The sequence below is a fragment of the Octopus bimaculoides genome, chromosome 4 (genome assembly GCF_001194135.2).
Source record: "Octopus bimaculoides isolate UCB-OBI-ISO-001 chromosome 4, ASM119413v2, whole genome shotgun sequence".
Lineage (NCBI taxonomy): Eukaryota > Metazoa > Mollusca > Cephalopoda > Octopoda > Octopodidae > Octopus > Octopus bimaculoides.
Window position 1 is genome coordinate 10,055,565 of NC_068984.1, and position 13,524 is coordinate 10,069,088.

The 13,524-nt window shown below is 41.1% G+C and overlaps 1 protein-coding gene across 2 annotated transcripts in view; it reads right to left on the bottom strand.

Moving 5' to 3' along the window:
- LOC106875048 (dual specificity protein phosphatase 3) overlaps positions 1-13,524 on the bottom strand; it is a 92,747-nt gene that overhangs the window by 21,269 nt on the left and 57,954 nt on the right. For both annotated transcript variants that reach the window (XM_014923010.2, XM_014923009.2), the window contains exons 3-5: positions 4,752-4,920; positions 3,381-3,604; positions 1,787-2,046 (exon numbers count right to left, since the gene is read on the bottom strand). In XM_014923010.2, the coding sequence (XP_014778496.1) occupies positions 1,850-2,046; positions 3,381-3,604; positions 4,752-4,920 (590 nt within the window). In that variant the 3' untranslated portion in view covers positions 1,787-1,849. The remainder of the gene's footprint in view (positions 1-1,786; positions 2,047-3,380; positions 3,605-4,751; positions 4,921-13,524) is intronic.

Genomic DNA, 13,524 nt, shown 5'->3' on the forward strand with positions numbered 1-13,524 from the left:
CATATTTACATATATATATCATCATCACTGTCATTGTTTTAATGTCCTCTTTCCATGCTGGCATGGGTTGGACAGTTTGACTAAGGGCTGGCTAGAAGGCTGCACCAGGCTTCCAATATGTGTATATATATATATATATATATATATCATCATCATCATCATCATCATCATCGCTTTCCATGCTCACATGGGTTGGACGATTTGACTGAGGACTGGCGAGCCAGATGGCTGCACCAGGCTCCAATCTGATCTGGCAGAGTTTCTACTGCTGGATGCCCTTCCTAATGCCAACTACTCTGAGATTGTAGTGGGTGCTTTTACGTGCCACCAGCACGAGAGCCAGTCAGGCGGTACAGGCAACGGTCACGCTGAAATGGTGTTTTTTTACATGCCACCTGCACAGGATCCAGTCCAGTGACACTGGCAATGACCTCGTTCGAATATTGTATTTCATGTGCCACTGGCACAAGTGCCAGTAAGGCGACGCTGGTAAAGATCATGCTCAAATGGTGCTTTTTACGTGCCACCAGTACGGGAGCTAGTCAGCAACCCTGGAAACAATCACACTCAGATGGCGTTCTTAGCGCTCCACTACCATGGATGCCAGTCATGCAGTGCTGTCATTGAATTTGATTTTAAATTGCAATTCCAATTTCACTTGCCTCAACAGGTCTTCGCAAGCAGAGTTTAGTGTTCAAAGAAGGAAAGGTACGCATAAGTGGGCTGGTTAAAACTCTGGTATAGGCCACGGGTTATGGTCTCACTTGTCTTGTCGGGTCTTATGTATATACAGGTATAAGTTACAGGTATTTAAAGCCTCTAAGGGATAGATATATCCAAAGGCACTTCTGGTAATTACCTCAATAAGTATAGTCCTTGGTAAAAGGTATACGGCAGCAGGTAATTTAGTGGGTAAGACACACTTCTGTTTGTTATTTTTCCTCCATTTTCTTCTCATCTATATATATATACATATATATACATACAACGGGTTTCTTTCAGCTTTTGTCTACCAAGTCCACTCACAAGGCTTTGGTTGGCTCAAGGCTATAGTAGAAGACACTTGTCCAAGGTGCTACACAGTGGGACTGAACCTGAAACTATGTGGTTGGGAAGCAAGCTTCTTATCACACAGCCATTCCTGTGCCAGGTACTTGTGCCCGTGGCATGTGTAAGGACTTTCGAGCGAGATCGTTGCCAGTGCCCCTGGACTGGCTCTTGTGCGGGTGGCACATAAAATACACCATTTTGAGCATGGCCGTTGCCAGTACTGCCTGACTGGCCTTCGTGCCGGTGGAACGTAAAAGCACCCACTACACTCTCAGAGTGGTTGGCGTTAGGAAGGGCATCCAGCTGTAGAAACTCTGCCAAATCAGATTGGAGCCTGGTGTAGCTATCCAGTTCGCCAGTCCTCACTCAAAACGTCCAACCCATGCTAGCATGGAAAACGGACGTTAAATGACGATGATGATGATGATGATATGTGCACATATATAAATATATGGGTGTGTGTGTATATGTGTGCGTATGTAAAGATGTATATACAAGCATACATTCTTGTTTGTCTTAAGTGTGTGCACATATATGCATCTGTGCATAAATATACAATTACATGAACATATCATGTAATTTTCTAATTATAAGCAAGAACCAGAACAGAAAATGAAAAATAAATACACAAATACATAAATATATAAATATATATATGTATGTATATATATGTATTCTGTATGAAACTAATATTGTTAGCAAAGCAAGTAGCAAAAGTAATCTGTGATAGACTTACAGAAAAGAATTGGCATCTCATGACTGATAAGGAAATTGGTTGTTCATAGGCAGCAGCATAAAGTTATCTGTGGCAGTCATGGAGTTCCCGGTTGAGTACACACAACTGTTTCAGAAAACCATCGTTAGGGAAAATATCACGTTTGCTTTTCAGAGTGCTAACGGCTTCGACGACATCCATTCTGTGTTTCAGCATAAGAAATGCGATTACTAAAGCAGCAGATCGACTCACCCCCATCTGGCAGTGGACAAAGACTTTACCTGGAACACATGTAGCAGAAATACAGGAATTTAACTGATAGGAATGGTTTGTAAAAAGGAAAAAGAAAAGAGAGAAAAAACATCATGATCTTCACCATCACTATCTCCATCACGGTCAGCATCACCCCTCTTACCATCATTATGTTCATCTCAGTCATCATCTCCATCATTATCATTTTAATGTTCACAGTTGCATACAGAAGCACCAACCGCTTAAAAGTGGAGGGAACTTCTGGAAGAGGGAGACCCAGGGAGACATGGAACAAAGTATTGGATCTCAAGACACTGAGCTTTACGAAGATGTCAAAGGACCAAGATATCTGGTGCATTGTTGTACTCAAGAAAAGCCGTGCACCACAGCAGAATTGATATCTGTGCTGGTGCCATATAAAAAGCATTTGAGCTGGTGTCGCATTAAAAGTACTGGTGCTGGTGCCACATAAAAAGCAGCCAGTACATTCTGTGGAGTGGTTGGCATTAAAGAGGGCATCTGGCAATAGAAACCATGACAGAATAGACAATGAAGCCTGGTGTGGGCCCCTGGCCTTACCAGCTCCAATCAAACCATCCAACCTATGTCAGCATGGAAATCAGACATTAAATAATGATGATTTTCCATGCTTGTAAGGGTCAAATGGGGTTTACTGAGGCAGATTTTCTGAGGTTAGATGCCATTCCTGTCACCAACCCTTATCTGTTTCCAAATATATGTAACATATTCCCATGGCTAGATTTGTTTCCATGGAAAGCTGGAAAGAGAAAGACAGTGCTTGAATGATGGTGGTGAAGTTCATTTACAAACAACATAGGATGTCTTCGCACAGACACAGACACACACACACACACACACAAAGACACCAATGAGTTTCTCTCAGTATGTGTCTACTAAATAAATCTACTCACAATTATATCAGATCTAGCTATCACTGTGTGAACGTATATAGGTAGATGGAACATGGATGGATGGATAGAAAGATGGCCGGACAGATGGATAAATGGATGGACAAATAGAGAGATTGATAGACATATGGATGGGGAGACGACCAGATGGATAGATAGATAGATGGACGAATGGGTGAATAGATGGATGAATGGATGGGTGGATGGATAGAAAGACATGATAGATAAATGGGCAGACAGACAGATGGAATGATGGATGGATGGATGGACAGAAAGAGAGATGGACAGGCTGGTGGATAATTGGATTGGAAGAATGAGGAGACAAATGGATGAACAGTGACAGAGATTAATAGGCAGATCAACAGATGATAAGCGGAATGGATAGACAGAGAAATGGTGAGATGGATAGATGAATATCCATCTGATTGACCTACCATTATGTTTAAGAACCTGGTCAATATAATCTGCTGCCACCTGAAAAAATTGATTGAGTTTGTATGTTGGAAAATCCATAGCGGGGATTCCCAGAAACTTAATGGAAAGATCCTCATAATATCCTTCATCTGTGTTAATCATGTTGAATCTTGATCCACAGGCACAGTTCAAAACATGGGTCACACCTTCTTTCTTCAAGGCCACTTTGTTCAAAGCCCCCGTTCTGAAAGTACAAAGAGAACAACAGGGATATAATAATAATATTAATAAAACGTCCCCCAAACATTGCTTGACAACCGTGTGTTTACGTCCTTGTAACTTAGCGGTTCGGCAATAAAGACCGATAGAATAAGTACTAGGCTTACAGAGAATAAGTCCTGGGGTCGATTTGCTCGACTAAAGGCGGTGCTGCAGCATGGCCGCAGTCAAATGACTGAAACAAGTAAAAGAGTAAAGAGTAAGTAGGGCAGAACATCATAGAAAAGGAATAAAATAGCTGTGTCCATCTGTTCTAATTTAATTAAATTCTATGTCTTTTTGCAGCTTCATCCTACGCTGCCACCATCACCACCACCACCACCACCACTACCACCTATCTCTCAAAGTTTTAAAAGTTTTATAATGTTAACATCTCAAAAGTCTTGCAGTTGAGGACAAAGCTTCTAAAACTGAAGGGGAAAATCCAAAGTGTTGCTTTGGTGTAATGGTCAGCATATCTGTTAGGTTTACAGAAGATATGGATTCCTGTACCCTCCATCCTTGTATCTCTTCATCCATGTACCCCTTTGTCCATGTACACCTCCATCCATGTACCCCTCCGTCCATGTACCCCTTCGTCCATGTTCACCTCTGTCCATGTACCCCTCCATCCATGTACCCCTTCATCCATGTACCCCTTCGTCCATGTACCCCTCTATCCATGTACCCCTCTATCCATGTACTCCTTCATTCATGTACCTCTTTATCCATGTACCCCTCCATCCACATACCCCTTCATCCATGTACCCCTCCATCCATGTACCCCTTCGTCCATGTACCCCTTCGTCCATGTACTCCATTGTCCATGTACCCTTCCATCCACATACCCCTTCATCCATGTACTCCTTTGTCCATGTACCCCTCCATCCATGTACTCCTTCGTCCATGTACCCCTCCATCCATGTACTCCTTTGTCCACATACCCCTCCATCCATGTACACCTCCATCCACGTACCCCTTCATCCATGTACTCCTCTGTCCATGTACCCCTTCATCCATGTACGTCTTCATTCATGCACTCCTCCATCCTTGTATGCAGCTGTAATGCATGTATCTTTCTCAAAGACTAAAGAACAACATGAGCCAAAGAATGAAGCAAAGGCCTCACGTACCTGTTTCCTAAAAGAATTCCAGGGTAGACTTCATCATATTGTCCCGGCATCGAATGAAAAGTGAACACCCAGCCATATTGATCGACGTTACTGGGACGTAGAATTTCATGTAACTCTTTGTAGGTTTCTGTGTTATATGACATATCTCCATCTTTAATCACAGTGTTGCCTTTAACAAAAACAAATTCACAAGAAAATTTAAAACAACAAATTTATATTTAGGATTTAGATTCAGTCTGTCTCAACAAATTTCATCTAACTCATGCAAGCATGGAAAAGTGGACATAAAATGATTATTCTTCACTCTGCTGAAGCTCCATGTTTCATTCAGATCAGTTTTATTACCAAATATGATAAATATTTTAACATAACAATTGCAATACCATACAACATTGGAAGCAGAAACAGCTGTTAGATGGGATGCAGGTTATTTGTATTGAATTAATAAATAATAATTGATGTAAGTCAATGGTTGTTCATCAGTACTTCTCCATTTTCTGTCTTTTTATATATATACAAGAAAGGATCACCCATGTCAAATTTATATGTATATATATGTGTATATATATATATATATATATATATATATATATATATATATATATATATATATATATATATATATATATATATATATGTATATATATATGCATACATATAAGGGGATGCTGAAAAGTTCCTGATTTTAAGGGTATTCCGAAAGGCCTGGTTGGAGGTTCAACCTTCCAAGTTCTTTTACAGGGCTTAGTAAAAACTGAAGGACAACTGCAATGAGTGTGTGAATCTGAGGGGGGAACATGTTGAATAAAATCGTAATTAACTGATCCCCCTCTATTTTCTTTAAAACAAAATCGAGAACTTTTTAGCACCTCTTTGTATCATCATCGTTTATCATCATCATTGTTTAACGTCCGCTTTCCATGCTAGCATGGGTTGGACGATTTGACTGAGGACTGGTGAACCAGATGACTGCACCAGGCTCTCCAATCTGATCTGGCAGAGTTTCTACAGCTGGATGCCCTTCCTAACGCCGACCACTCCGAGAGTGTAGTGGGTGCTTTTACGTGTCACCCGCACGAAGGCCAGTCAGGCAGTACTGGTAACAGCCATGCTCAAATGGGGTTTTTTATGTGCCACCTGCACAGGAGCCAGTCCAGCAGCACTGGCAATGATTTCGCTCGAATGATTTTCTAAAGTGCCACCGGCACAAGTGCCAGTAAGGTGACGCTGGTAACGACCACGCTCAAATGGTGCTGTGTGGAGTGGATGTGTGACAAGTAGCTTGCTTACCAACCACATGGTTCCGGGTTCAGTTCCACTGCGTGGCACCTAGGGCAAGTGTCTTCTACTATAGCTTTGGGCCGACCAAAGCCTTGTGAGTGGATTTGGTAGACGGAAACTGAAAGAAGACCGTCGTATATATGTGTATATATATTTATATATGTATGTGTGTGTGTGTATGTTTGTTTGTCTGTGTTTGTCCCCCCGTCCCCTAGCATCGGTTGACAACCGATGCTGGTGAATTTACGTCTCCGTAACTTAGCGGTTCGGCAAAAGATACCGATAGAATAAGTACTAGGCTTCCAAAGAATGAGTCCTGGGGTCGATTTACTCAACTAAAGGCGGTGCTCCAGCATGGCCGCAGTCAAATGAGTGAAACAAGTAAAAGAGTAAAGAGTCTTTTAAAAGGCAACCATGATTTCATGTAGCAAAACTTTCGTTAGAGAATGCTTCACATGTTAGTTTTGATATATTGATGTGGTAACTAACAGAGTTTCTGTCTACGTAACCATTAGTAGGGTTAATGACATCTGTTTAGGATTGATTAATATGAAAATTGATTGCATTCATTATTCTCACCATCACCATAAATTTTCATTACAAACCCCACCACCACACACCATTAATTTTTGCCGTCGCCACTGCCGCTGCTTCCGCCGTCGCCAACATCGTGTTTAATGACCATCACTAGCACATCCACCACCATCATTGATTTTTCAACACCACCACCACCACCTCCACTACCACCACCATACCCCATCATTTTCACAATAAATAAGCCTTCTCATTCATGTTCACCATCACTACTACTACTATTACTACTGCTGCTGCTGCTGTCACCACTACCACTTCTACCACCACCACCACCACCTTTTTTAGCTACATCTATTACCACCATTATCATCATCATCATCATCATCAGTTATAACTATCACTGCTATTACTTTCACTGTCACAATTATGACCACCACGACTTCTACTACTACCACTATTACTGCTGCTGCTGCCACTCTCACCAATCATTTATATTGTTGTTGTTGCTGTTATAGTGAGAAATGATGATGCGGAAGAGTGTTCGCAACCGAGAATGAGTCTCCAACCCAGTTTTAAACTCAAAATATAAATAACCACATCTAAACATTGCTGGAGGACTCAGCCATTATTTGCCATTCCACAGCATTTTAGCATCTTAAATATTACCAATATCTATATTCCACAGGGGCAGGCAGAGCCATGAGGTGAAGTAATTTGCTGCGCAACAGAGGCAGGTGTGGCTGTTTGGTCAAGAAATTTGTTTCCCAGCCACATGATTCTTGGTTCAATCTCACTGAATGACACCTCGGGCAAGAGCCTTCTACTGTGACCCTGAGCCATTATTATCATTATTACCCAGGTAACAATACCCAGGTGTCACCACCATAGAGGAAAGAAAAATAAACAAATACAGGAACCTGACCATCTGCAGTCAGTTTGTGCCGGTCACTGTCGAGACCTCAGGTGTTTTCAAACCCTGCACTGGGGATTTTCTCCACAAAACCAGGATAACTATGGTCCATCTGGAATCAAGCCTTGTAAGGTGGGATGGCTGTTGCTGTGAGTATCGCTGGCCATTCTCCAGGGCAACACCTTAGCAATTATGTCCATGAGGTGTGGCTAAACATGCCATTTGTTCTGAGGTATACAACCTATTGCTCCCTTCCCCACCATCTTCTGCTGCTTACCCCTTTCTTCTTTTACTCGTTTACTTGTTTCAGTCATTTGACTGTGGCCATGCTGGAGCACCGCCTTTTAGTCGAGCAAATTGACCCCCAGGACTTATTCTTTGTAAGCCTAGTACTTATTCTATCGGTCGCCTTTGCTGAACTGCTGAGTTACAGGGATGTAAACACACCACCATCGGTTGTCAAGCGATGTTGTGGGGGGACAAACACAGACACACAAATATATACACACACATACATACATACATACATACATATATATATATATATATATATATACACATTTATGACGGGCTTCTTTCAGTTTCTGTCTACCAAATCCACTCACAAGGCTTTGGTCGGCTCGAGGCTATAGTAGAAGACACTTGCCCAAGGTGCCACACAGTGGGACTGAACCCAAAAGCATGTGGTTCGTAAGCAAGCTACTTACCACACAGCCACTCCTCGTTTTTCTTTATTTCCTTGGTGAAGTAGTTATGGGGTTTTTACTCAATAATTTTATCTTTTTTACTTATGTTTTCTTTCTGTAAAATACGTTGTTAGTAAAACATCAGATTCAGAGATATATTGGTTCTAAAGATAAGGTTAGACAAGATGGCTGCAGGGCCAGTCAGTTGTCCAACCCTTTAAACACTGAATATTGAGTATTTTGTTCTTTATTCTGTTCCTTCTGCTCTATTTTACAATAGAAAAAGAGTCATAACATCGTTTATCTTGGGTGAACACAAACAACAACAACAGCCACAACTAAAAGCTCAGGAGCTGAAGCACGCATTATCATGCTTCAACTTTGTTTCAACTGAAAAAATATATTGATCACTAATTGATTGGAAGGCCATAATGGGGACCAATTAATTTGGTTCAATACATTTCCTTTCGAGATGAGAATATTATCATCATCATCATCATCTGTATCATCAGCTGAGTCAATCTCTAATCTAAGGAGTTGAGGTATATTTTTTTATTGCTGTTTAGCCCCAGGTCGACCTGATTGAGTCAACCTATGATCATATCCATTTCAGCCATGACGGTCCCGTCTTGAGATTTATTCCACTCTGTTAAGACTCTGATTGGGATCAAGATATATCTTTTGTTGTTATTGTTTGTTTAACCCCAGGACAGAACTAATTAAGTCAACCTATGATCAAAACCATTCCAATTATGGCAGTCCAGCCCTAACAATTATTCCAGTCTGTTAAGGCTCTGCTTGTTTTATCAATGGTACCAAGATGTTGGTCTTTCTGATATTTGAACCCTATTGCTGTTAGCTGGGTCCTGAAAGGAAAAGAAAAAAAGAAAAAAAATTTCCCACCACAAAGAGGCAGAAGTTGAACCAAGAATCCAAAGAGCAACAAGGAGCACAAGACATTCTGTTTGATGCTTTACCAATTCCTCCAATCCACTGCCATGGACTGGTGCCATATTTATCAACATGCTAGCATGGAAGGTGGATGTTAAAGGATGATGATGATTATTATTATTATTAGGGCGGCCTTTTATGCTGCCAAATCTCACATGTTTCCAAGGAAGGGAATATTTCCCCATTTACAAACTATCATGTTATGTCAAGACAAAAAACACACAAATACACACACACACACACACACACATGATGGGGTTTCTTTCAGTTTCTGTCTACCAAATCCACTCTCAAAGCTTTGGCCAGCCCAAGGCTATAGACAAAGACATTTGCTCAAGGTGCTACATAGTGGGACTGAACCTAGGACCATGTGGCTGGGAAGCAAGCCTCTTACCACACAGCCATATCTGTGCATATATATATTTTGTTGTGCAAGTACTTGGTGACCCTGTCAGTGCAGGTGCCACGTAAAAGCACCCAGTCCACACTGTAAAGTGGTTGGCATTTGGAAGGGCATCCAGCTGTAAAAATCTTGCCAAAACTGACCTCACCTGTGCATGTGCAACATAAAAACCACTAAGTCCATTCCACTGAGAGGATGGTGTTAGGAAGGGCATCTAGCTATAAAAATCCTGCCAAAACAGTTACAGAAGTCTGTTACTGGCTTCTGCCTGGCCAGTTCTTGTCAAACTGTCCCACCCATGGAAGGTGGGCATTAAACGATGATGATGGTGATACAGATGGATAGATAGATGCACACAACACACACACACACACACACTTAGAAGGAATTACAAGAAACACAAGTTCATATCATTTCTTCTTATGTACATTCTACCACTGTGGTTGTTTGGAGCAAACTGGAGAGGATAATGTATGTGGAGCTCTAGATTCAACAGAACCAGTTGTATATCTATTTGTACACGCAAGATATACTATATACTGTGTATATATAACCAAATACATATATATACAATGGGCTTCTTTCAGTTTCCATCTAACCAAATCCATTCACAAGTTTTTTTGTTGGCTTAGAGTTATAACAGAAAACTCAAGTTGCCGAGCTGGCAGAATCGTTAGCACGCCGGGCGAAATGCTGAGCAGTATTTTGTCTGCCATTATGTTTTGAGTTCAAATTCTGCCAAGGTCGACTTTGCCTTTCATCCATTCGGGGTCAATAAATTAAGTACCAGTTACGCACTGGGGTTGATGTAATTGACTTAATCCCTTTGTCTGTCCTTGTTTGTCCCCTCTATGTTTAGCCCCTTGTGGGCAATAAAGAAATAAGAAACCTCAAGATGCCATGCAGTGGGACTGAACCCAAAACCACATGGTTGGGAAGCAAACTTCATAACCACACAACCATGTCCATGGCACATCTATATTAATTTATGTGTAAACAACTTATAAATGAGGGCAAAAGAAAATAATTCCTATGCCAAATATGCCGAGAAATAGACTTTAAATCATCAATAACCACATATAATTCATCACTAAAAGCGGTAATAACAGAATTCTTCAGAAATTTCTGTCAGCATGCTTCAAGACGCATGCTTTTAGAGATGAATTATGTGGTGATTGACAATTTAAAGTCTATTTCTTGGCATATTTGGCATAGGAATTTTTTCTTTTGCACTTAATTATAAGTTGTTTATAATTTTCACCTTACTCTTTTACTTGTTTCAGCCATTTGACTGTGGCCATGCTGGAGCACCGCCTTTAGTCAAGCAAATCGACCCTGGGAATTATTCTTTGTAAGCTGAACCACTAAGTTATGGGGACGTAAACACACCAGCATCAGTTGTCAAGCGATATTGGAGGCGGAGACAAATACAGACACACAAACATATACACACACATACATATATATATACATAACGTTGCCAGTGCCGCTGGACTGGCTCCTGTGCAGGTGGCACATAAAATACACCATTTTGAGCAAGGCCGTTGCCAGTACCACCTACACTCTCGGAGTTGTTGGCATTAGGAAGGGCATCCAGCTGTAGAAACTCTGCCAAATCAAATTGGAGCCTGGTGCAGCCATCTGGTTCACCAGTCCTCAGTCAAATCGTCCAACCCATGCTAGCATGGAAAGTGGATGTTAAACGACGATGATGATATACGACGGGCTTCTTTCAGTTTCTGTCAACCAAATCCACTCACAAGGCTTTGGTTGACCCTAGGCTGTAGTAGAAGATACTTGCCCAAGGTGGCATGCAGTGGGACTGAACCCGGAACCATGTGGTTGGTAAGCAAGCTACTTACCACACAGCCACTCCTGCGCCTAGCTTAAAAGGTATTTTTTAATATGCTGGCCACTGATAGAATTTTTTGAAAATTTTATCCTATATTAGATGTATATTTATGTGTAGTTTATTTAGGAGAAACACAGAGCCATGAGCCCTTCTCAGAGTATGAGGTTCTGGGGAGGGAGAGAGGGAGGAATGTATCTTCAAACTAAACCTGGCCTGTATACTTACAAGAGCAAACTCCTAGTTCCACTAAAGGCAACAGGGAGTGAGGGTCAAGGGAATGCTAACCTGGGCAACAGATTTAAATACAGGACTGTATTATCCTATAAGTCCAATAGGGCAGCAAGCTGGCAGAATCATTAGCATGCCGGGTGAAATGCCTAGTGGTATTTCGTCTGCCGTTATGTTCTGAGTTCAAATTCCGCCGTGGGGACTTTGCCTTTCGTCCTTTCGGGGTCGATTGAATAAGTACCAGTTACACACTGGGGTCGATATAATCGACTTAATCCCTTTGGTTGTCCCGTCTATGTCTAGCCCCCTGTGGGCAATAAAGAAATAAATATGTCCTTCTCTTTCATACAAAAATAAGATGTGATACAAGGAATATTTGGCTGCTACTTTTAGCAAATCAAATGATTCCGTGGAACCTTTTTGTTCTCCTTTTGGAGTTAACACCCAATATTGAATAAAGACAATGTCACATAACGGAGTGGAATGAAATGACAGAATGATAGAATACCAGATTCTATTAACTTCATCCTGCTTTCCCTATAAATTTATGACTTTGTACAGATATAACAAATCAATATTTAACACGAATATCCACCCAACTATCAGAAACACATCTCTCATTCTTGCTCTCTCCCTCTCTCAATAATCATAAGCTTCCACTGAAGTGAAATGACTGTATCTCTATACAAGATGCAATCATGTCATAGATGATTAATTTATTAATGTTTAATTGTTCTAGCTATCGTTGGCCCTTCATTTTCCCTGATAGACCTATAATCAACAAAGGCATTCAAGCCGTAACCATCAGCTGGAACACTTTTAATCATAGGTGCAATTTATTTCTTCTGTCGTTTAATTGCTTCAGTCATTTAGACTGTGGCCATGCTGGGGCACCACCCTGAAGAAATTGAGTTCAAAGAATCAACTCCAGTACTTATTCTATCTGTCCCTTTTGCTGAACTGCTAAGTTACAGAGACGTAAACAAACCAGCACCAGTTGTCAAGTGGGACACACACACACACACACACACACACACACACACACACACACACACACACACACACACACACACACACACACACACACACACAACAGGTTTCTTTCAGTTTTCCGTCTATCATATCCACCCACAAGGCTTTGGTTAGCCTGAGGCAATAGCACAAGACACTTTACCAAGGTGCCATGCAGTGGGACTGAACCTGGAACCATGTGATTGGGAAGCAAACTTCTTAGCCATGCTTCTGTTTATTTATTTATTTATTTTTGTTATTGGGCACTGTATATCTAGTGTGTCCTTTTCTTAAATTTGGCAAGGGCCAACTTACAAGACCAAGTCACAAATTGGGAGATTCTCAGAAGAGAAAAGTCATGATGTTTTCAAGAGATTGTAGCAGAGTGCCAATTATGCTTGGCTGGCCATTCTAGGCCAATAAACAGCATTAAGAAAAAAAAAAAAAAAAAAAAAAAAAAAAAAAAAAAAAAAAAAACAGCCATGGCTTGAGTACCACCTCTTAGCAGGTGAAAAGGGAGCAGACCAATGACCGATCGTTGGCAGACATTTCAAGATGACTTGAAGACAGTCGACAGTCAACATAGGTGCAGGAGTGGCTGAGCAGTAAGAAGCTTGCTTCCCAACCACATGGTTCTGGGTTTAGTACCAGTCCACGGAACTTTTGGCAAGTGTCTTCTGCTATAGCCTTGAGCCAACCAGAGTCTTGTAAGTGGATTTGGTAGACAGGAACTAAAAGAAACTCACTGCATATATATATATATATATACATATATATAAGGTTAAGGAGGGTATTGGATTTAACCAAACCCAAAGATACAGGTAATATCGAGTAAGTGCTTTATACCGGCTAGTTATGCCCCAATCGTTGTATGAACAGGATTGGGGATTATAAGTCGTGTGTGTGTGTGTGTGTGT